Raw genomic sequence first — 25,737 nt, 5'->3', positions numbered from 1 at the left:
GACGGCAGCCATGGACGACATAGTCGCCCTGACGAATTCTGTTACTGCCGTCGCTAGGTCACCAACTTGAATGGTGTCTGTATGCCAATCGTTGATGACCCTCTGTAGTACTACGAACGGGTTTTACCTCTGTGGTGGATCAGAACAGGTCCCATGTTCTGTAACTGTTAGGCGCTCTTCTATTGTTTCCTCCTGCATCCTGCCAGTTCTGCTCCTTGTGATGGGTATTTTTCTGTCTTCTGTGTTCTGTTACTATTCTATCTTCTATAAAGATCCTTCTTTCTTCAGTCCTCTTGTCGGACTATCTTCTGTAACTATGTCTTTACGGACTTCAGTCCTCTTGACGCACTATTTTCTGTAAGGGTGATCTTCTGTGATCTTCTTCTTCTGGATCCGGCTACCGAAGGACCAGCAGACGTGCGATGCCGCTGACCCCGAGAGTCGGGAGGCGCGTCGGCTGACACCGGGGCGCTGATACGCCCAGACGTCGAACTATCCTACTCGGGAGAGAGAGCACTTTGTACACAGTGGGCGCACAAAGCACTCTCTCCCGAAGGGCCTCAGTCTTCGCCGCAGACGCGTTGCAGATGTTTCGAAAGACCGGGCGATAGAAAGCACCACTATATATAGTCCTCAAAAGGACGACAACGATGACGATAACGAACACGATGTGAGATTGAAGTCGGCGAGCGATGAGGTGACTCGATGGACGAAATGAAACAAAGATCTTCTGTACAAATGATGCAGTGAGACGAGTTGTCGCGGAGGTTTCTTGCTATTTTCAAGAGATGTAAGTCCTAATTCTTATAAAATACTTACAGATAAAGGACAAATATTAGAAAGAAAAAAAAGATACCTAATTAAGAAATAGAAACCAGGAAAAGTTGCAAATTGTTCTATAGATAATAACAGTAATGACTTTGAAGATAGAGTGGTGACTGATAGACAAAACAGAGAAAGTTTATGGGGTTAATGTTCCACAATTAATGTTGATAATTACTGTACTAGGACACAGAGTCCAGAGAATTATCCTCGGGAACGATTGGAAAGTAGGAACGGTGAAAACAATTATGGGTTGTATACCAGATCTGGCAGGTCTATCTATAAATCAGAAACCAGTCTATCTTCAAGATTATGTGGTAGATATTTAAATAGCTAATTAAAATTTCTTGCAGTGTGAGGGGGATGTAATGGGTTTACATAGTTAATCTATAATAGCTCTATCTATGTCAGTCAGTCTTTGTAAGTCAATCATTCAAGGTTATCAATGCAACATGGAAGTATTTAGTTTTTGTGATAATTTCTCAAAAGAAATAAAAGTTACTTGAATAATGATTGTTTACTTAACATTATAGCGTTGTTTATAAAATTAAAACTTACTTCAAGTGTTTTTTCATGCGTAGCATAGATAACGCTGTTTATGAAAATCGATTTAAACGCGTAATTTATATAATATTCATATTAATATTAATCGATGTATAAAAAATCGATTAATATTACTGTAAAAATTGATTATGAACAATCGATAATACGAAAATAAAAATCGATAAATATAAAAATCGATTAATATAAAAATCGATTATTTGTTAACATCCCTAGTCATGAGTAATAAACAAAATAAAAAAAAGATGGCTTCACATTGCTTTTGAGCTTCTAAGTGCTATCTTGTTTTAATAAATTTTGTAATAAATAAATTAATACATATAAGTGCATTCAGTTACTAAATTTAACTGTTATAGAAATACCATTTTACATTAAAATTTTGTTAAATGTAATGTGTTGTCTTCTGTTTTAACGGTTACAATTTAATATTGAAAATGGTACTTTCAAAATCTACAAATACTTATAATCGCCAATACTGGGAGGATTCTGTAAGTTAATAATGATCAAATTTAATAGTACTTTAAATGACAAAACCATAATATTTATGCTTAATGTTTATTTGTTTCAGGATTTTCCAATACTGTGTCAAACATGCCTTGGTGATAATCCATACATTCGAATGGTATGTATAAATAATATAAATAACAATTATTATTAGTTATGTATATTTTATTTTACAGTTGTAAATGTTAATTTTATTAATCAACGATTTCTTTTTAGACCAAAGAACAATACGGCAAGGAGTGTAAAATATGCGTACGTCCATTCACCGTATTCCGTTGGTGTCCTGGTGCCAAAATGCGTTTCAAAAAAACTGAAATTTGTCAAACGTGCTCCAAATTGAAGAATGTTTGTCAGACATGTCTGTTAGATTTGGAATATGGGTTACCAATCCAAGTTAGAGATGCTGCCCTTCAGATTCAAGATGATCTACCTCGAAATGAAGTTAACAAGGAGTATTATATACAAAATGTAGACAATCAAATGTCCAAATATGATGCTACACAGCCTAGCAATTCTGCTTTAAAGTCTAAAGGGGCTTCAGACCTGTTGCTGCGTTTAGCAAGAACTGCGCCTTATTATAAGAGAAATAGACCTCATGTTTGTTCATTCTGGATAAAAGGAGAGTGCAGAAGAGGTGAAGAATGCCCATATCGTCATGAGAAACCAACTGATCCTGATGATCCACTGGCTGATCAAAATATTAAAGACAGGTAAGTTTTTACTTTTTAAATGACAAATGGCACTCATTTATGAATCAAGATGAGTATTTGATTTCTCTTCTCCACTGTTCATTGTAACCAACTAGGCCCTTTACTCTAATTCCTTATCCTACACCGATTGAGCCAATTCGAATGAGTGTACTTTAATTTTTTCATTGTTGGCATTTGCGCTTAGTTCCTTGTCAGTTTTAAAAGATAGTGGATTTAAATAGTCAATCTGGGTCCTAAACCGACGGTTGTTCAAAAGTGAACTTTTGAGTTTTTTTTTTTTTTTCAGTAATATTGTTAGGTGCAGCTCGTAGTCTATACAAAATGTTGGGTAAATGAAAATCCCAAGGTTCTGATATTCTCTTATTTAGTTTATTTTTTACTGTTTGTACTGTGCGTTCAGCTTGTCCATTCGGTGCAGGATGGTATGGAGGCACCGGTATCTGTCTAATGCCACAGCTTTTTATATGAAACTACGATCATTGTCACTTACAATATAGAATCAGGCAGCCCTTGTTCTTTTGCATGTTCCTGTTTTCTGAGCATATATTACAATTTTTTACTATTTCCTCTATATGTTTATCCATGGATGGCCATCAGAAATAAGTTCTGGCTAAAGATTTACTCATAACTATACAATCATGGTTTCTGTGTAATTCTTCCAAAATATGAGGGTGTATTTTCTCCGGCACCACAACTCTATTTCCTCATAGTGTACAATTACTATGTACAGATAATTTATATCTCTTTTGCCAAAACAATTTATAGTCTGTATCTACCTTAGAAGGCCATACATTCTTTATCCAATATAATATTTTACTTAATACCTTGTCCTTTTTAATGAGTCTGATATCCCAGCAAGTAATGATGTCATCAATTTCTGGAATATACCAGGACCACGCTTTGTCACCAAATGCCAATCGGTTTACTCTGTAGAGACCTTTTGGTGTATTCACTGTAAGAAAACTAGCTGTCTTATCATCAACACCCACTTGTGTATATATGTTTGCTTCCAAAACGATTTTCGAAAATATCACTCCCCCTGCAGCTGCACAAATGATTTATTAAACGTAGGTAATGGATAAGTAAGATCAGTATTGGTAGCTGCATTCACTGTGGACAGATAATCTTCTCACAAGTATACTTGTCCATTTGGTTTTAACACGGGAACTATAGGTGTACATAGCTCACTCTGAATATGTAGTAGGTTCAAATACCTCTTCTCTAACCAATCTATCTATTTCTTTAAAAACTCTATCTCTAATTGCAAATGAAATGGGTCTGCTTTTGAGAAATTTAGGTATAGAATCCACTTTTGGTGTAATACACACCACCAGTCCAGTATATCTGCTGAAACCTGACTCAAAAACCTCATTAAATTTACATATTATTTGTTTTGTTGGAACTTTATCACAAAATAATTAACATTATTTATCCCCTGTATACTAATGCCTAGATTTGAAAACCAATTTCTACCAATTAAACCAGAACCTTTTGTTATCAATATGTTCATATTTTTAATTATTTGTTTATATTATATTTTACCTGTACTGTTGTTAGACCAAATAATACTAATTTACCTTCAGTATAATATTAGAATCCAATATATGTTATATCTATTTCGGGTAATTTATCCTTCCATATTCCTTTAGAGGTTGTCTCAATAAATATTGTATATGGACAGCCTGAATCCACCTCCATCAGTAGTTCTGTTTTCCGTTTAGAGATATCTTAATCATAAAAGGATCCACATTGTCTCGTTTGATACTATTTACTCCTATCTCATACAATCCGTTACATTTAGGGCTTTGTACTTTTTTAAATTGATTTGACTTTAGCAAGCAAGCTGCCTCTGTGTGTCTCTTTTTTCCACACCTTTTTCCACATATTTGCTTGCACTACCTGGTATAATAATATTTGCATCAATATTTGCAATTTTCTGCGACAATACTGCCAAAAACCCATTCAAATGATAATTGTCTTTGTTGTAACAATTTATTTCGAATATCTTTATCTAATATACTCCACGCTAATCTGTTCCTTAAGGTACGATCTAAATCAGTAAAATTACAATCTATACTTATTTTTCGTAAATTCTTTATTCTTTCACCTTCTTCTTGATTTCTAGTGTGAAATTTATAATTTCGTTGGATTTTTGACGAAAATGATTATTCAGAATACTTACTATAAAAGAAAATGTTACATCAAATATTTGGAGATATTAAAAAAAACTATTAAATCATACAATTTAGGGTCACAAAGTGAATCTTCTCCAATTTCACTTCTTCACAGCTTCAAGACAAAAACAAAACTTTTAAATGTAATTTTGCCAACACCAATGTGCAAGGTCAAACTCATTAAATTTTATTAACATTGTTATTATTTATATATTTAATTTGGGCAATAATCAATTTATTTCACTTTTCCACTATTTTCCTCCTCGTCACTAAAATATGTATACTTGTAGAACTGAATCACTCTGGCTGGGATGATATCTATGCACTAACTTTTTTAACATCTACCCACTTTAGTATACGACAGTTTTTTATTAAATGGATGATAATGATATAATAACACAGCCTGCTCTATCGGTATACACTGGTGGAGCACCAGCGAGGGATGATTGGTGAGGATGAAAAAGCAGGTCAGTTAGCGCATCGGGATGAATTCAACGATAAACTAGTCATGATAGGTTCCAGGGGAACCGCATGGAGATTGACCTGATAGGATATATTGATAGCAATAGGGACTAACCTCCTCATTACTGACAATACCTTCCCCCCTTTGTAAATGGTTTATTTAGTTTTAAGGCTGAATGGTGTATTAATATATATTTATGTTTTAGGTACTATGGTGTGAATGATCCTGTGGCTGAGAAGCTGATGCGTCGTGCGGCTGCCATGCCAGCATTACCTCCCCCAGAGGACAGAACTGTTACTACGCTATATGTTGGGAACCTGCCAGACAATATCACTGAAGATGAACTCAGAGCACATTTCTATCAATATGGAGAGATAAGGTATATAAATGCTGACAGCATTTTCATGAACTGACATACATCTCATTACAAATTGAGGTGCTATTACGTGAATATAAATTACACAAAAAGTAATAATAAACTATTTCATTTAATTTTATAATATTTGTTTATTAATAATCCAGAACATTAAGACCATTAATAAATATATATCACAATTTTGTCATACCTTCTCTTAATAAAATAATGATTGCAGTGTTTTCTACTTAGATTGTATATAATGTACAAATTAAAATTATATATTAATTGCAGGTCCCTAACATTGGTGCCGAGGGCACAATGTGCCTTTGTACAGTACACCACAAGGAGTGCTGCTGAGCATGCAGCCGAGAAGACATTCAACCGCTTGGTGATTGGTGGCAAGAGACTAACTATCAAATGGGGAAAATCTCAAGGTATGATCAATCTCAAATGTCCATAATATTATTTACATTTTTTTTTTTTTTTTTTTTTATATTTGTAGTATTACATTACTTTGATATGTAAATAAAAAAGTACTAATATTATTAGATCTGTGGATAAAACATTTTCTAAGGGGTTATAAGTAAATTGGCAAATATTTAACTATCTATATTTTGTGTTACACTTGTTTTTATCAATTCTGAATGAAAGTTGGTAATTCTTTTTACAATCCATTTTACTCATTTTAATTCCATATTAAGTCTGTTACAATAATTGTATACTGTTTTTAGGACGTCAGGGAATAAATGACAAGAACGAGTCTGCACCAGTCTTGGAGCCTGTACCAGGACTGCCTGGTACTTTGCCTCCACCGCCGGCCTTCCTACATCCATTCCCACCTCAAGTAAGTACTGTTTAAGATTGTTACCTCCTCACTAATATTTATTAAAGGGTTGTAGACATTTTTTCTAACTTATCTATCCCATTTCTTATGTTACATAGAGAAATAAATTTTAAGCCCACCATTTTTTCTCACTTATTTAGCCAATTAAACCGGTAAAATGACAAGTGTCATTTGATGTTCGATTTATTTTTTACAATTGGAGATGGCAAACAAGTTGATAGACCGTTTGATGGGAAATATTAATTATAATGTATAAATATGAACAGCACAGTAGACATTACAGAATACACTTATTATACCCATTGAACAATTCCTGTAATTGTATTTGCCCGATAATGTCGCTGTCATGTAAACTATATCTATAATATATAATTAATTTCAGATGCCACCACCACCAAATCGGCCCAATGATTTCTTCAACCTGCACCACTATGGCCCTGGAGGTTGGGGCGGGTGGGGACCGGGCATGGCCCCGCCGGTACCTCCGCCACCCGCGCCCGTGGCCCCGGTTACGCCCGTGGGACTTCACTACCCGAGTCAAGACCCTAGTCGTCTAGGCGCCCACGCGCACGCTAATGCTCCACAGTCATAGTATTAATTTTAGTGTTAGTCTGTTGAATGTATTGTGTACTAGAATAAAGTTGGCTAGATATATGCATACTGCTGAATTCTATTTGATTTCAATAGTCTTCTAGGTATTACATATATCTGTATAAAATTATATAATACTTATTATTTTTCAATAGACTGCGACCATTTTTAATAACAAACTTATCACCCTGGTTGTGAAATGATGCATAAGGTGTGTTAATGTGTAATCAATATTGTATTATATGTTAAGATTAAGATTGTATTGTAAAATACAGCAATTGTTTTGTAAATATCAAAAATAAAGAAATTTTCTAAAATCTTTCTTTTATTTACATTGCATTGTCGTTCAAAACAAAGTGGAAGGGACAGTTTAGGCAAAACGAAAACAGCTGAATGGTCTCTGAATCAGATGGCTGGATGGATTATTTCCTGACCAGAAATGCACCACAGCCATATAATTTAATGATTCTTGGATTTGACGCCACACAACGGGGGGAAGGGATTGTCAGTAATAGGATTTAACTGCCCCATTGCTATCAGTATACCCTTTTCGACCTCCACGCATTTCCCCCTCACCAGAGGGAGACTGTACAAAAGTCGATTGCTTGGGTACCTGTGTCCCATTCGTGTTTCAACCGTAAAGCAGTTGTTTGCATGGCTGTGTTTTGGTTTACCATGCCATTTTCACCCATAAAAAGACGCCGCTCAACGTTTTTGAAATTTTATGATTCACACGACGTATGATACCTACAACGCCCCTTCTTTTTAGGTATTTTTCGTGCGTTTGTGGCGTTGAGGATCAGTGTTTCACACAACAAATTCTGTGCGTCCCGGTAGAATTTTAATACGAATACATTGTTGTTTTTTGATTTTTCACTATAAAATATTGTAATATCTTTATATAATGACGATGTAACAGATTACATTATTTTAAATGAAAAAAATAGAATAATTTTGAAATTTTCCGCAAAGAACTTCGACTGGTTTTCAGTTCAGAATAATTTTGGCAACCTGTTCCTTACACCCAATGTATATATATATATATATATATATATATATATATATATATATATATATATATATATATATATATATATTACGTATCATATAGTTGGTTTTGATTGGAATGGTGCTCCTATCTTAAGATTATTGCTATAAAATTTTATTATTAATACAAACCAATAAAACACAAAAAAAAATATCGTCAGAAACTATATTTATTGTTAATTATAATAAGTTCATAACATGACTTAATCGTTATAAAACAGTAAACATTTAGATAAACTACATGCCTTCGCTTACCATTATCTGGGTAAGGACGGTATGGTAAATAATTTACATTAACTAGGCCCAGATACAATAATACCTACTTATTGTGTACTAACAAGAGACAGTCATGTAGTGAAATGTAGTATTTGAAGGTAAAACGTATTGTAAGCACTTCTCAATGATCCGTTTCTCAAGCTGTTTAGTCCAATGACTAGTTAATTAACTATGCTTAATAGATTTGTCTTAAGCTATTTTTATACAATGATATAAACACTAAAATTGAAGTCTTGTGCATTTATGGGGTAAATTGAATCAGCACACAGGGCAAGAGGAGTCACACTTGGTATTATCAAGGTTTATAATGTGATCCAAGTACTATAATGAAACGATATAATTGAACACACCTATATAGTTATGAAAATTCAATATGAATTACAAATTGAAATCCACTAACTTCCAAGGTTGTAAATGTGTGATTTATAATATTTACATTGCCTCCCTTTTTTTTGGAATGTTTACACTAAAATTTATATCTCGGATTAGTTGCTTAGGAGTGGTATTTCAATGCTAATACTAGCCAAATATTTTAATAGTAAATTTGCTAGCAAATATGCTCGTTGAAATATGAACATATCAAATGTTACGTTCACCACTGTGGCAATAGTCATACATCATCTCATAATTTTAATTTTGATATTATTTTAATAGAAAAAGAACAGACTTCAATTAGCATATACATATTTAAAGCGTCTATAAGCTCAAGTTTAGAAAATAACTATTATTAAAACTAGCGAAATTGAAATATTTTTAAATATTAAAGTTATATAATAAAAAAAATGCGCAAACGATACTAAGTCCAATATTGTTAAATTAAGAAATGTTACACAGCCATATGACATTTTGGCCGTAAAACTAATCAGTTTAACATTAAATACATAATCGTTATTATAAATTACTACATTTAAACAAAACATAATTTACATCTAAATTCATTAAATTATATGTAATTATCGACATCGATGTACGATAAATAATAGACTCCCAATCACGCGCAAAGTCCGAGCCCAAAAGCCGCTTTCGAAAATTAACCAGCAGAGTTTGTGTACAACGGACCTTGTACTTTAAAAGAAAGGCTACATTTAGAGGAATGATTTATTCTTTACAGTATAATTTATTCCAAGTACACGTTCCACACGCGTTTTCTTGTGTTTATTTTATCAAATTTATAGTACATCAATGATTTTAAGGCATGGACAAAATCAAATATCGTTTATAATGAATCAGTTAGGAAATTAAAACTTGCAACTAAATACAAAATCTCAATTCAATAGTATATATATATAATAACAATTTGTCTGTGCAACGTTTAAGGAAATCACCCAAAGATATGTTGTAATAGGGTTTTGAGGCATATTTTACATATTTGTCATAAGATTTGTCCAAAATAATTATATAATCAAAACGTTTATTAATACATATTTTTAATTGTTTTTTTTAATAACCCATGATTTTGTTCCATAAATAAAAAACAGTCTTTAATCTTGACAAAACTAGTATGAGACCAATATGGGAGGTACACTTTCAATTAAAAAAAGAATCATCGGAACCAATTCACAATTAAATACACAAAATATAGTTGAATCGAGAACCTCCTCCATTCTGAAGTTGTATGAAATTATGTTTTCAATAAAAGCTTATAAAATTTGGTCAAGATTAGTAGAAAAAATAAACTTGTTCCTCTATACCTATATGTGGGAGTTACCATTTTAATCATATATTTTCCTGTACTTTCTTACCATCTGCAAATTCATGATGGGACAGACAGACAAATAAGTTGTCTGTTTTGTCCATTTGGCTAAAGCTAAAAATATACAAATACAATTTTAAATCTGCATGATCTGTTCTATATAATTTAATTATTATTTTATTACATACATATGGCGAAAACCTGTATTCGTAGATTTACATTATACCATGTTTGCAAGAAAATATATATAAATTTTATATTATAAAAAGAAACCATAATCTTGATTGTTGAATGTTTTTCCTGATGAAAGGCCTTTCCATTTGCTCTTTCCAATCATATCTAAAAAGAGAGAAAAGAACGCATCAAAATCAGTCTATGATTAAAAAGTTAAGCTAATTACTATATGCATTTTGTCACTGTAGATGATCTTTAAAGGTATAATTCGATTAACAACGTTTCAGAAATAGCAGACATTTCTATCTAGTTACTTTTCTTAATAAATAACTAACTCAAAGAATTGTTATTTCTAATTATTAAATACTGCTTTTTATTATTTGGGTTTAATATTTAGGTAAGTAAATTTTCAGTTACATCAAAAACATTTTTAGACTCATTTGGCAAGTAATTCTATCTGTATTTTATTACTGTAATATGTTGTTTTGGTATAAATAAAGATAATATAATAAACTAAAAAAATTAAAACACATCAGTCGTCGATATAATCATGTAATTGTTTGTGTCTATAATAAGTTTGCTACTGTAATCTTTTGTAAGAAACAATAAAGAATATCTATATAGAATTAATACCACTGGCGAGGTTAAAGATTTTAAATACAGAAAGTAATAATTGTATATTTTGAATTATTTCATCATTGTTATGTTAGCCTGCCGAGGTTTTCCCAAGAGTCTACAGCATGGGGTTCTTCAAAAGGGGGGTAAAGAGGTTTCTTTAGGGTCGGCAACGCGCGCGTAATACCTCTGGTATTGCAGGCGTTCATAGGCTACGGTAACCGCTTACCATCAGGTGGGGCGTATGCTTGTTTGTCATCTCAGTGGTATAAAAAAAAACTGTCTATGGCTGAACATAAATTTTGCCAGTAGTTGCCACTCTTGACAGGTGGATTAACAAACGCAGTTAGGCTTTAGAGATGTTTTAAGAGGGACGCTGCTGCCCATCACTCGTCCTCTCTTAGTCGCCTCTTACGATACCCATGGGAAAGTAAGGGGTGATCTAGTCTATGGCGGAACCACATGGTGGTGAAAATTGAATTGATCGAAATGTTGATTTGTTTATTTTCGTTTATTGCGACTAAAATAGTATGGGAATTGTATGGTTACCATCAGTTAAGGTCAGTCAGTACCTCCTAATATCTGTTGGCATTCGCGATCTGCGCATTGACAGCGGCGGCGGCCGCGTTGGAGGCGGCCGTCTGCACGTGCTGGTTGCGCAAAATCTCTGTCGTGAACTCAGCTTGTGCTTTGGCCAACGACGCACCCGTTGACCGGTAGATCCGGTGCACCTGGAAACGGTCGCATTTATTACTTACCGGAGCATAGCAAGAGCGTCATGGTTACTCGTTGTGTATCGAATTGTATTATCATATTGTATAATATTAACAATCTCAAGTGATATGGCACCTCCAGTACCATATTACTGGAGGGAAAGGGATTGTTAGTGATGGGGACTGAGAATCCCATTGCTAGTAATATACCCAACCAGGTCGGTCTCCTCGCGGTTCCCCCTAGAAACTATCATGGCTGATTCTTGATGAATTCATCATGATGAGCTAACTGGCCTGTTTTCATCCTCATCTGTCACCCTTTACTGGTGCTCCGCCAGCGTATGCCGTTAGCGCGGGCGGGGTTACCATTCCATTTTCACCCATCAAAAAAAAGTACCATATTATTTTTTATTTTATGATTTATCTACCTGTTTTTTATATTGCCAGAGGCCGAGTGTGGTGGCCCGAAAACTGCAATACAGGTTTCTTTTTTATGGGTGATAATGAAATAGTAACCTCGCCCACGCTATCAGTATAGACAGGCGGGGCACCAGTGAAGGATGATAGGTGAGGATGAAGCAGGTCAGTTAGCCCATCGTGACGTATTCAACAAGTATTGTTCACGATGGTTTCCAGGGGGAACCACGTGGAGGTCAACCTGATAGGACTATTGTTAGCAATGGGGCTGTCAAACTTCATTGCTAACAATCCCTTTCCCCCCTGCAATACAGGTTATCCTAGTACAAATTGTGTCCACTTCCAATGTGAAACTATGTATTTTCTATTTTATAAAATGTAAAAATAAATGGGAGTATTACTATTAATAACATCAAGTGTAAATTAAAAAAAAAAAACTTGCTTGATGTTAATATAAGGTGAATAGTCTCAATGTATTAAGCATTACTATAAACCTATATATGCTAATATAATTGTTTGCTATTCTAAGTTGCATAAAAAAACATGTTTTCTGTAATTCAGAATTTTTGTAATAATAAATAAAAAGAAAGATCGTATGGAAAAGCTATTAATTTTTTGCAATATTATTATGAATGTGTACCGAATTTAGAAAGAGTATTCATACAATTATATAACAGTATATTTGTTCATAGGATTTTAAAAAGGTAATATCGTGGAATTTCGTTTACTTAAGTATATAAATCGAGTATAGGCAATAATCTTTTTATAAAATCTAAACTGTAATATTTTCTAAAATAAATAATCCATATAGTTAAATAAAGGCATGATTGTTTACTAAAAGGTTAACTAGTTGGTTTAACCCAACTTATTCACACTTAAGCTTTCAATTGGGCCATTGTGCGTATATAATTTCTATACATAATTAATTAGTGATTACTCAATAATTCTCAGTCTGAATAATCTAAATATCGATTGGCCTATTGATAGGGCATATAAATTAAATTAATTGTGGTATGCAATAATAGTATACTTATAAATATACTCGTTTTTATATCAATAACAAGTACAAAATGGGGGGGAAGGGATTGTTAGCAATGGAGTTTAACAGCCCCATTGCTAGCAATATACCCTATTAGGTCGACCTCCACGTGGTTCCCCTTGGAAACCATCGTGAACAATTCTTGCTGAATTCGTCACGATGGGCTAACTGACCTGCTTCATCCTCATCTATCATCCTTCACTGGTGCCCCGCCGGTGTATACCGATAGCGCGGGTGGGAGTATCATTTTATAATCACCCATTAAAAAAAAAACAAGTACAAAATAAATTATATTATTAGGAAACACTATCATAATGTAATAGTGGTTATAAAGTTGTCTGTATGAGATTGCTTTTAGCGATAAGGCCACCTTTTGTATATGCACATTCTGTATAAATATTCCTTGTATACATATCTATTGTGTGCAATAAAGAGTTTATTATTATTATTATTTATAAATTTGATGTACCTTGGCCATAAGCATAACGTCAATTACAACACACGTGATGAATCCAATGGTGACCAGCATTGTAATCACTCCAACTGCTACATTTTTTTCAAATGCAGTAATACTCGTAATCAGTCCACTGGAAAACAGAAAAAATTGCTGTAATTGTTGTGATGGTATTGAAAGCTAAATTTCATGTACGTAGATTAAATAAGGTCAGTGTTAAAGTAGAATCAAAAGTAGCTTGAAATGGTTCGTATAACACTACACTCGTCTGCTGCGCCGCAAGTTCCTTTTTTCTTTAAACTTGGCTGGACACGATGTGCGTGTCTAGATTATTGGCATTTAGACTTTGCGGTCATTATAAGTGTTTTTTTTTTGGCAAATAAGCTGACGGTCCACTTGTTGTGAAGTGATGACCATCGTTTATAGACATGAATGCCATCATGGACATAATAAAATACTCGTCGTACTTGTAGTGGTATAATATGGCCCCTTAGCTTATTTATATTTCATAGTTGAATTGAATTGAATTTTTTTTTAACTTTAATCTATTACTATTCATGAGGACTAAGGTGTTATGGTTTCATACACTTTAATTTCAAAGCTATATTGTACTTTTCAAACTGAAACAATGACTAGTGGAACAAAGGTGGCCACGTATTTTTACACGTAAAATTTATTTTTTTTATACCTGAGGTGGCAAACAAGCATACGGCCCACCTGATGGTAAGTGATTACCGTAGCCTATGAACACCTGCAATACCAGAGGTATTACGTGTGCGTTGCCGACCTTGAAGAAACCTCTTTAGCCCCCTTTTGAAGAACCCCATGCTGTAGGCACGTGGGAAAACCTCGGCAGAGAGCTCATTCCCAAATCTGAGTGTTCCTGGGAGGAAATATCTCTGAAACCGCGCTGTACGCGACCATTGAGGCTGTAGGATATGAGGATGAACTCTCTGTCGATGGCGAGTCGTACGATGGTAGAAAATGGCCGCGGGCATATTTACTTAATGTAAAAAAAAATACTCACCAAAAGCCTCCACCACTGAATCCAATTGACTGGACAATCGTTATGATAATTTGAAACAGGAATATGAAGAAGAACACCATGAAATTGAAGGACGAGTCACTTCTGAACGCCTTGTAGATGGGCCGGTACCAGCAGATGAAGCTGAACGGTGTGAGCAGCAAGAAATATAGGATGGAGAGGCCAAAGGGAGTGACCCCCTGGCCGGAGAACATGATTGACATAGCGCCAATAATGTTCAGTGAAAGGACGAGCGCGTGGACTGCAAAACAAAAGGAATGTTTTTTATTATAATCTCTAAAGACCTTACCTTGTCTAGATATAGTTATTACAACTAATGCTGTTAATTGTGCTTCAATCTAGCTATATTTCTTTTTATAATTAGCACAATTATAAAAAAGTCTTGGAAGGTATGGTTCACAATAGGAACGAGAGTGCATAAAATAAATACGTATAAAACAACCGGATCTGCCCCGGCTTCGGGCGGGAAAAATTTTAGCTAAAAATAAAAACAATTGTTGATAATATAGCTTTCTATAAATGAAATAATTTAAAATCGCCCGAGTATTTTTTTAATTTATCAACTAACAAGAATCTTTTCCGTTTATAATATTATATATAATATGCATGGGTAATATTTGTATCATACCAATATCTATATATTAAATATTCCACAGAATCTATCAGTTGGATATCTATGTTCATATCGACCGGGGGCCTCATTTCGATATTATATATTGGATAATTGTTATTTAATATATTTCATTCTATTGAACCAGTATAAAGATATTACTACAATATATAGATATTGCTGTATATTAGTTTAGATAAATAAATAAATTAATAATTTCCTATTAATTACTCGTAATTATAATTATTTATATTAGAGCCCAGGAATGACGATTTATGGGGATTTGTGCAAGATATGCGCTGACCTCAAAATAAATGGGAAAAGGCAAGGCAATGACAAATCGATAATGATGAATTATACCTTCAATTAAACTTGTAAACATGATGATTTAACTTCAATGATTCTATGTTTCATCATCATATCAGCTGTTATCTGTTCATTGCTGAACATAGGCCTTCCCCATAGACTGTTATAAGGAACGGTCCTCAAGAACCTTCTCATAGTTCTCAGTTCTTCGAACTACGTGACCAGCTCATTGCCACTGCAGCTTGCTTATCTTTCGGATCATGACGGTCATTTTACTTTCTTTGTGGATATCCTCATTTCGGAATTTGTCACGCAAAGAAACTCTCTCCACAGCTCGTTGTGTAACTAGTGTATCTTTTGCAACTCTATGTTTAAATATGAAACATTATGACATTATTTACAAATCTTGTTGAATTCATAACTGCGTTATACTTACACATCCACAAGTGATACAAATGACGAACGATCCTCTGGAACTCCAGTGGTATGTCTACATTGATATCTTGGTAGAAGCAAGGCTGAACAGGGCAGAACGCGGGCAAAGGGGGCCAGTTGTTGCGGCGGCCGGCGGAACCAGCGCGGAGTTCAGCTTCACGCCGCGCAAGCTCCTCCGCTTTCCGCTCTAATTCCTCTTGTCTCCTCTGGAGTTCAATTTCAGTTGTATTCATTTCACAATATATAATTCCACTTAAGGGCCCGATCTAAAGGGAGAGGTGCGAGCCGGGCAATTAGAGCGATAAAATTGAAGGCTGCAGAAGCTAATTTTTTCATTCGTTACACGACACAAATAAAATATATAATAAATATTTGCCCGGCGCGGTGAAATAGCTAGATCGGTCCCCGATTCCACTAGGTCACAATATTATCAAATAAGCAAACAAAAATGACTATGAATACTAAGTTTACAAGCGGAAAGTGACGCCTACACAATGTGATTATTTGAAATGTTATTGGTGGTATGATCATCCCAATTGAAGTCAGAATAACTCTGTAGACGTTGTTAGGATTCTGTAATAGTAGGCGACTAGAATTAGCTCTGAATAGTGCACAATGTGTTTGTATGTCAAGATTGTATTGATTTCATTATGTTCCACAAAATAGGATCTATAATCGTATCAAAATAAATGTAAGTATATAAAAAAGATCAGCAAAATAAAATATATTAATGGAATAAAACAATTTTATTTAATTCAATAGGCTATGTAGAATGAGTACTAATGTAATTTTACAAGGTAGTAATCTACACTAATCGTAAAGCAATTAAAAAAAGGTTCAGTAGTTGTAATTAGTTTCTCAAATATATAACGATTATAATGATATTATAATACTACTGGGATGGAATGACAATCTAAATGATAAAACAAGGATAACCAATGATGAGTTTTTCAGTCATAGAAATGTTTATTTACCTTTAGCTCCTTTTGTGCAATGTGGAAAAGCAAATATTTATGTTAATTGCATGCATTGAGAAAGTGATTACATCATAAATGAAACAGGCATCTGGATGTTTATGACTATATATAAACAAGATGTTTACATCTAATATATGTATTTTACAAAGTGTTCCAATTTTTTTTGGTATAAATCCTTTATTTAAAAGGCATGTCAAAATACAACAGTTAAAATTGTGACAGTAATAGGAAATATATTTAGAATAGTAGATAAAATAAATAATAATTTATTTTTTTCTAACGATTAATTGTGTAGGTACTTAGATGAACTTGGCTATACTGAAATTAAACTGGGTGGAAATTATCAGATAACATACAGACTGGGAATGTCTTTATTACATATGATATAACAAACTCAATTATATTTGTAAATAGGAATGCTTGTTTAAAAAATAGCTTTGAATTATAAAAAAAAGTAGTTCATTTTTCAATAAGATTCTCATTGAATCATTCAGTAATTTTTTTTAAATCTTAATATTTAAAAATCTCATGTCACATTTCATACCTTATTCATTTTAATCTTTGAAACTAACTGATTTTTAAGACATTTTGTAAATGTCTTAAAAATATTTGAAAGAGGATTCTACTGTAAAGAGAAAAAAATTGTGCATAAACACAAACAAGAATGACAGATGTTACAGGTAAAATGCAACTTTTGTATAAATTATCATGACATAAAATATCAGTCATTAAATGCATCTCAGTGTAATTCATGACTGAATATTTTTGTGACTATTATCACACTAAGCAGATATTGAACATATATACAAATAAATGTACATAGAATTCAAAATTTATACAATATTTACACTTATTTATTGTATAATTTGAATTGATATTATTATAATTAGAAACATGATTTGGAAAGAAATTTATATAATTATTAAGTATTTATGAATATGTTAGTTCATGGGAAAGAAATTTTTTTATTTTATGATCACAGACCCTATAATCCATGATTCTTGCAGCTATGTGCAAAGACATATGTGAGAGCATATTATGTACCTTATTAAGGGGTTAGGTACCTCTGGAATATAATCTCAAATATTCCACCATTTATGATCAGTTTCCATTTTATAATATTAAGGAAAGTTATATATTATAACTTATATTATAATTTTTATTATTATTCTCCAATCATCTAACAAATAATAGTAGGTAAATGTCAATATTGGTATGGACCTACCCTACACATATTTTATGTTTTGGGAATAATGAAAAAATATCTTTTACCTACAGAAAGAGATCCATATCCAGCACTGGGATATTAATAAATTTATACAGTTCTAAAAATATATACCTGAAAATCTGCAGTTGTGAAATTAGCGGGGGCGCCTTGTGTTTGCTGTTGTGGTTGTGCAGGCCTTTGATATTGGCTGCTTGGAGGTGACACTGCTTGCATGATAGCCGGCTGTGTGGGTTGCTGTGGAGCCTATCAAAAAATATTTGTTAATACAAAATCACCTAATATAAAAACAAATGACTATAATTAGCCAGCTTCTTTCCACAACTTCATGTTGTATAGCTGCTCATTTCATATAGTATATGTTTACTAAATGTCATAGTAATTGATTAACACACCAGGAGGTAACAAACAAACTTACTGTCATATTTATGCTATTATCAAAGAAGTCAGGATAAGCTGTACAAATCCAACTTTTTCCACATATCTACATCATATTGAATGAGAGCATAATGAGAATAGTCTTCTCATTATCTATGTAACATACATATGTCCCAAATTTTAAGACAACTGGTTGACATATTAAGATACTATATATTTTTTTATAAATAAACAAACAGTAATAAATAAACAATAAACTTATTTTTATATTTATCAATATAGTCTATGGATACCCATAAAGGTATTTCATATTAAAGTATATTAGTAAAGTGGGTATTCTGTAAAAACAGTTAAGAAAAATTATCTGTTGATGACTAATTTATTTAGTTAATATGTAATAAAGTAAACACCTACTTATTCATAAGTGGATTGATGTTATAAGAACATTTAAAAGTAATTTGATAATACTTTGTTATTAAATATGTTATCAAGACCGGCAAAAGAGTACCGTTGTTCAACTAATAATCGTCACACATAATAACCCACAAATGACCAGGTAAATGAACAACATTTACCGTAGCTTGATTTGCATTTTGATTGCCATCGAAGGGATTGTAGTCATCGAGACCTTGTGTAGCATTGTTAGTATTTCTTGCTACTTGCTGCACAGCAGGATCCTGTAATGATGTCAAGTAAATATTTAGTTAATAAGAATAGAAACAATTTCTAGTTTCTACAAATGGATTACTTACAGAAAAGGGGTTGTCTATGGTTGGATCACTAAACGGATTATCTTCGAATTTCGACATTGGTCTCGATTTATTCACGCCACTTTTTGATTTCAGATATATAAGAAACACAAAGGAAAAAGCACTTTTGCGTTTAAAAATGTATTTTTGGAATATAAACCAAGATAACAATTGACCGAATGACAGATCGTTGATGATGACGAAAGAAAACTCAACTCAAACGTCAAAACTGACAGTATCGGCATATAGTGTTGCATGATCTTAAAATATATATATATATATATATATATATATATATATATATATATATATATATATATATATATATATATATATATATATATATATATATATATATATATATATATATATATATATATATATATATATATATATATATATATATATATATATATATATATAGGCAGAGGTGCAATTGTATGTTGTTTGTTTGTATTATTCAAAGATTTTCATTGTTCTTAGGTATTCCTATCATCTGAGATAACAAAAGTTACTTATTTTTTTTAATCACGCAATAGTTTTTGATACGGGTTTCACTGTTACGTACATATCCTTTCACAGAAGGTTTGAATGTAAAAATATCTTAATTAGTAAATTGTTTGCGTGTTAACTTAATATGAATCGCTAGTTATTTATATAGATTATAATTTCATATTTATTTTTTCATGTAGTTCTAATTGCTCATTCATAATAGCACATCAATAATCACAGACATTTTTAGATATCTATATATACGTAGTTTTAGTTCTATTTTTATACTACTATGATGACAAACGCGCGTGTTATCGACCCTTAAGAACCCCTTACGCTTAATACGCCCTTTTTGATTCTTCAGTGGAGTTCTTCCCATGCTGTAGTCTCTAGGGAAAGCCTAGGCAGGAAGATTATTCCACAACCTAAGTGTTTGCCGGAGTAAACTTCTCTAAAATCACATTGTGCGTGACCATTTTAGTACTAAGTTGTGAAATGTGTGTATTTTAATTGTCAACCATATATACTTGGAGAGAAAAGGATTTTTAGCAATGAGGTATAACTGCCACATTGCTAGAAATATACTTTATCAAGTTTACTTTCACATAGTTCCCTCATAAAACCATAATGGCTTTCTTGCGGAATTCGTCATGATGAGCTCATTGACTATGATCTCTTACTGGTGTCTCGTCAACCATTTTAACCCATATAAAAAAACTATGTGTACTTTTACAGTCTCATTAAATGTAAAAGTCAATCGAAGCAAAGTATGGTTTTACACACTTGTACTGAATCCGAAGTATACAAACATTTTGCTAAACACTAAAATATGTGTAAATCTGTCATATCAAAGCACTAGTCGCAAACATTTTATATTTGTTTACAAAAGCCTGAGGCTAATACATTCATTTCAATTTTACAAAAAAAATCGTGATTTTGTGACATAGACTGTTTGCAGTGGTTTAGCGAGTGTGTAACTTCAGCGACATAAAATTGACGTGTGTATGTTGGCAAATTGTTAGAAGGCGAAAGTGGTTTGGCAGTTGGCAATTGTAAGTGTCAGTTTGGTTGAGAATTCTGTCAAAGCTGCCAGCTGTTTACGTTTTGTATAGTTATTTTGCGATCTATTTTCTTAACTTTTATTATATTATTATTTTTATGGTGACGCTTTTACTCTGAGATTTAGAAGATGAACGTTAATTGTGATGTCTCGTTATATTTTAATTAAACCATGTCAGATGTCAAGAGGTGAATAGTCTGTGTTTGTGTTTTAGCGTGAGAGTGTTTTTATATTGTTTGGGATTTGAAGCGATAAACATATCGGTGAGTATTTCCTCTTATACATGTATAGGACTCTCATAAATGAAATGATGTTTAAAGTGTTGTTTCTCGTAGTTACTATGGGCATACTTGTGGCTTAGTCAGCGCCTGGTTCCAAGGTGTACCTCGAGTCTTGCGTAATGTGTATAAGTGGTATTAGTACATGTATTCTGTTATTCATGATGTAGTTGGGTTGTTAGCATTTCAGTCAAGTAGTGCGGCGCATGTGCTGACTGGAATAATTATCTATTTGGAGGCGGCGAATGCACGAGGGGCGCGCGCGCCGCCGCTGACGGTGCGGGTGCGGCGGCGAAAGTTGTTTGCTCTTGATATCAAGGAAGTATAGCGAGTGAAACAGTACACTGGTCATACTACCTACTACATAATCAACTTATTATTTTATATAACTTTGGTATACATAATCTGACAATAGCCCCTATATTTTATAAACAATGTAGGTAGATATGTGGAGTGTTTTGATGTAGATCTGATATATGTCATTAGTCAGTGGGTAGTTGATATATTAAAGTAATAGAAAGAAGAAAGATTTTTTTAAAAGTGGAACAGGCATGTTAAACAATGAAATCATCTATTGAATAGTACTTTATTGGTAGATACTCTGATAAATGAGTGTCAAAGGCCAACTCAACTACTATTGTGAAGTCACTAACCTTGATTTTGTGTGAAACATTGAATATTAATAAGATAACTTTTGCTAAGTTTATATAAATACTAATTTAGTTGGATTTTCTATTGTTTTTAAAATCAGATCAGCCTTTCTACTATCATTTATTTCTCTTGATTTTCTACAGTCCTTTGTTTCATGACAGAGTTCTTAGTTAACTTCTTCAGGTTTATTACTGAACAAATGATATTTTTCATTATTCTATGGGGAGAAGAGACTTCTTCTCTAACATATATTCAAGGAAGGTTATTGTTTTAATAAACAAGCTTTAAAAACCAATAAATTTTATTTAATAAGTCACCAAATGTTGCCTTTGGGGTTTAATGGATCTGAGAATAGGCGTGCTGGGGAAAAATTGCTTGATTGTCAAAAGCAATGTCGTCGGGAATTCAGTTCAGGGAGAGAATTCAATTATCGTTCAGTATAAGGCTGATGTACCTAAAGAAGGTAAATACCTTTAAAAATTGTAAAAATAAAAACAAAATTTCCTGCAATAGATTTGAGGTCATTACTTCCTATAGAGAATATAATTTCACACATTAATTACAATGCATACAACACCCCAGGTATTTAATTATCTAGTACTTTATATGCACTGTCTATGTGTAGGTATGTATGATGGGAAATTCTCATCGCCAAACAATATGTTCAATGCCAATCATCAATATGCTCTATTCAATGTAGTTACATATTAGCTAAACGGTTTCCATGTTAAAAAAATATCTCCATTAATATTAATGCACTGTATAAGAAACAGTATGCCATGTGGTCCTAGGCCATTCCTTCCTTTTCTGTGGGTGTCTTATGAGATGACTAAGGGAATTTAATGGTTGAGGGTTGTGGCAACTATTGGTAAAACTCCCCTTATAGGGGAGGCTTATGTCCAGCAGGTGATACAATACAAAATGAGAAAGAGAGGTGACACATTGCCTTACTTTGTGATGGAGTAAGATAATGTGTCAGCTCTTCTCTTCATCATCAAGATGTCATAAGAGATCACTAAAGACCAAAGCATAATAAAAACAAGAAAAAGAAAAATAGAAATGAGTATACCAACCCATCTAGTCATGTATTTTGCTGATCTGTGGCACTAGGAAACTTTTGATACACTTAATCATGAATGTCAAGATGGCAAAATAAGTTTTTTTTTATACAACTTAGAATGGCAAACAAGCTGATGGTCCACCTGATGGAAAGTGGTAACCGTCACGTATAGACATGAGCAGTACCATGGACATAACAGAGTATATTGTTTCGCCCATAATACCCCCCATGCGTTGCCATTCCTGAGGACTCAGGAGTTATTCCTCTGTACCCTGTAAATTCACGCCATATCCCACCCTTCAAACCGAAACACAGCCATGCAAACACAACTGCTTCACAGTTGAAACACGAATGGGACAGAGGTACCCAAGCAATCGACTTTTGTACAAAGTCTCCCTCTGCCACTCTATGTGCAAACCATTAGCATTATAAGATAATGTTTCTAATAATTGTATTATACAAAGAATGAACATTATTATTGTGATATTATGATCATCAATAAAATAATCTAAGGGCAACAGTTCAACTACAATACTCTATGTTCAGATAAATAGTTCCACATTTATGAATTGAGAAACAATTGTTAATATTCCATTTTCAAATTTGGGATCAAAAGATTTCAAAATCCATTCATAGTAATTATAAATTATCAGTCACATTCTAATTTATATAAAATTAAAAAATCATAGACTTAATCATAGATAGATAATTCATAGATTTTCTTTTCAGTCAATATTTTTATAGATTATAGAGATATTAACTCAATTTAAACAGAGTTAGTATTGTGTGAACTAGACAATTGATATAAATACCTGTCTTGTAAGGTATCGATATAATATAATGATATAATAATTATTATTAAAATAAATTCTAAATTTATTAATATAATAATTTTTGAATTTTTAGAAGCTGGGTTGAAGGGTGGGATACAGCAGTGAATTTACAGGGTACAGAGGAATAACACCTGAGCCCTCAGGAATGGCAACACATGGGGGTATTATGGGCGAAACAGTATACTCTGTTATGTCCATGGTACTGCTCATGTCTATAAGTGATGGTTACCACTTTCCATTAGATGGGCCGTCAGCTCGTTCGCCATTCTAAGTTTCATAAAAATAAATATTATATTTAGAATAGTATTATATAAGTTTTGATAGTTTTAAAGACTATTCTTTTGCATTAATGTATTATACTTGTTTCCTTAGTCGCTTCTTCAACATTCTGGAATCCAAAAAAGTGTGGCTTTATATTATATTTTTAATCATCAATAGAGAAACATTTATCGGAAATGTGACTTGATTTTAAGTAGCTACACTCGTGTTTTCTATTCGTCTAAGACATTTTCCATTCGAACGAGGTAGATTTTGCGTTCGCCAACGGCGTAATGAATCGATGCGAAAATGTGTTATGTGGGCCGAATTACGCAAAGAACCTCGAACTTTCCGGGCCAGTGGACTTGTATAGCCCAACTTTGTCGATGGACGGCCCGCCGGCGTCATGGTGACGAATTCAGACGTCGGATTTAAGGGGTACGTTACACTATCAAGACTGTTACGATATAGTAACGGGGACTGACAGCGAATCTGCCCCAGCCTCTCACGACACCTGATTTTTGGTCATTCGCTAGAATTAGTTAACTGAACTAGAATTATTTTCATCTATTATCTTTCACTGGCACTTACCTTGCCAGTGTAAACTAAAAGTGCATGTAGGGTTACTTTTCTATTATTGTCAATTTAAAAAAATATATAAGTAATTTGTTGCTTTATTCAATACCTATTACGGGTTGAACCACATTAAAAATCAAGTCCTTAATGATGAGGAATGTCAGATTAAGAATTGTTAAATAAATATCAATAAAAAAAGTTATCTATAGCTTGTTCGTCTCCTGCTGCCTTGAATGTTAATCGGCGTCTGAGCTTTTAACATTCAAGCAACGTTTACTTCTAGTATATTTTATTACGATTTTTTGTTATACTACAAGGCGGGAGGCAAGTGTACGACCGCTAGCAGTAAGTGGTTCCGTATCGAAAGCACGCCTGCAACACGGGTGGTATATGTGTAGGTAATGGAAAGCCCTATATTAATTTACTTGGAGGGTGCTTTTATGATTTATCGTAGCACGGTAAGATTTTATCGTTACGATATACGATAGTAAAGCAAAATGTATGCAATTAATTGTATAAAAGTGCTTTACTAAATTTTTAAGTAAATTCCTCGATATTGGCATAATACAGAAGAAGAAAAATCTTTATTTTATCTATGATATTGGCATGATATACAATTCCATACATTTTGTTCTTCCTTTATATCGTGGCGATAAAGTCGTACGATGTTGCTGTAAATTACAAAAGCGGCCATACGTTACTTTTTATGCGCGTTATATGTAATAATATTACAGTGGAACGATATTTTTATTCACGAGATAATCAATTAGACGAAGCTAAGTATCATTTTATGATTCCAATAAAATGGTAGGTTTTATCACATAAATATTAAATGGGAAATAAAGAATATCTCATGATGAAGAGAAAGTAAAATGTAGCATGTCTTCTCATTATATTATTTAGATGCTAACGGTAGCTGAGCTCTCAGGATCTTGTCTAATATCAATGTTATAGTGTCCTTGTCCTACATATAATACAAAAAATAACGATTATTCTAAAATGAGGTCAAATTAGAAGTACATACTTAAATTGATAATTCCCATTTATGTGTATTTAGGGAGACAGATGACAGAATTAGTCAATTATTCACGTTATACTACGCCTATGGTTTAATGAGAGTATCACACTCTTCTGTTTTCTTTTAGAATCTACTATGATGTTTTTTGTTCAATTTATATAAAAATTTGGACCTCTTTTCTTTCTTGATAAGATGTACGTTGGCGTATATTAAGTGTTATTTTAAGTAATTTTTCAATTCAATTTATTCGCAACAATACTACATTGTGTTAAGTATTTTTCATAAGTAACAAGAAGATGTCATAAAACAACTTTACAATAAAACAGAAAAA

General features: G+C 33.0%; 3 protein-coding genes across 4 annotated transcripts in view; 2 read left to right on the top strand and 1 right to left on the bottom strand.

The window, feature by feature from the left end:
• The first annotated feature begins 1,622 nt into the window (after positions 1 to 1,622).
• On the top strand, positions 1,623 to 7,344 carry LOC116412683 (pre-mRNA-splicing factor RBM22-like). Its single transcript, XM_052896337.1, has 7 exons — positions 1,623 to 1,871; positions 1,952 to 2,005; positions 2,104 to 2,597; positions 5,440 to 5,613; positions 5,884 to 6,026; positions 6,324 to 6,436; positions 6,819 to 7,344. The coding sequence occupies exons 1-7, from the start codon at positions 1,818 to 1,820 to the stop codon at positions 7,026 to 7,028; spliced, it is 1,242 nt and encodes a 413-aa protein (XP_052752297.1). The 5' UTR covers positions 1,623 to 1,817; the 3' UTR covers positions 7,029 to 7,344.
• Positions 7,345 to 8,226: 882 nt separating this feature from the next.
• Positions 8,227 to 19,399, bottom strand: LOC113510663 (secretory carrier-associated membrane protein 1). The gene is made up of 8 exons (XM_026894143.3): positions 19,184 to 19,399; positions 19,007 to 19,108; positions 18,168 to 18,299; positions 15,853 to 16,057; positions 14,483 to 14,741; positions 13,471 to 13,588; positions 11,405 to 11,563; positions 8,227 to 10,382 (listed from the first exon to the last, which is right to left on the bottom strand). The coding sequence occupies exons 1-7, from the start codon at positions 19,238 to 19,240 to the stop codon at positions 11,408 to 11,410; spliced, it is 1,029 nt and encodes a 342-aa protein (XP_026749944.2). The 5' UTR covers positions 19,241 to 19,399; the 3' UTR covers positions 8,227 to 10,382; positions 11,405 to 11,407.
• A 1,325-nt stretch (positions 19,400 to 20,724) lies between these two features.
• The window catches only part of LOC113510874 (furin-like protease 2), a 296,007-nt gene continuing 290,994 nt past the window's right edge, over positions 20,725 to 25,737 (top strand). For both annotated transcript variants that reach the window (XM_052896294.1, XM_052896298.1), the window contains exon 1: positions 20,725 to 20,995. The gene's annotated coding sequence lies outside the window, so the exon portion shown is untranslated. The remainder of the gene's footprint in view (positions 20,996 to 25,737) is intronic.

Source organism: Galleria mellonella, unplaced genomic scaffold (assembly GCF_026898425.1).
Source record: "Galleria mellonella isolate WM207_F2 unplaced genomic scaffold, CSIRO_AGI_GalMel_v1 utg32, whole genome shotgun sequence".
Lineage (NCBI taxonomy): Eukaryota > Metazoa > Arthropoda > Insecta > Lepidoptera > Pyralidae > Galleria > Galleria mellonella.
Note: the sequence above shows the minus strand (reverse complement) of the source record. Positions and strands in the feature narration are given on the sequence as shown.

Excerpts from the sequence above, each read along its gene's own strand:
- LOC116412683 (XM_052896337.1), top strand. The coding sequence starts at position 1,818 with ATGGTACTTTCAAAATCTACAAATACTTATAATCGCCAATACTGGGAG. Across the intron at positions 1,872-1,951 it reads GCCAATACTGGGAGGATTCT|GATTTTCCAATACTGTGTCA; the intron begins GTAAGTTAATAA and ends TATTTGTTTCAG. Across the intron at positions 6,027-6,323 it reads CAAATGGGGAAAATCTCAAG|GACGTCAGGGAATAAATGAC; the intron begins GTATGATCAATC and ends TACTGTTTTTAG.
- LOC113510663 (XM_026894143.3), bottom strand. The coding sequence starts at position 19,240 with ATGTCGAAATTCGAAGATAATCCGTTTAGTGATCCAACCATAGACAAC. Across the intron at positions 18,300-19,006 it reads AAAATGCAAATCAAGCTACG|GCTCCACAGCAACCCACACA; the intron begins GTAAATGTTGTT and ends ATTTTTTGATAG. Across the intron at positions 14,742-15,852 it reads TTTGTATCACTTGTGGATGT|TCCACGCGCTCGTCCTTTCA; the intron begins GTAAGTATAACG and ends TTTGTTTTGCAG.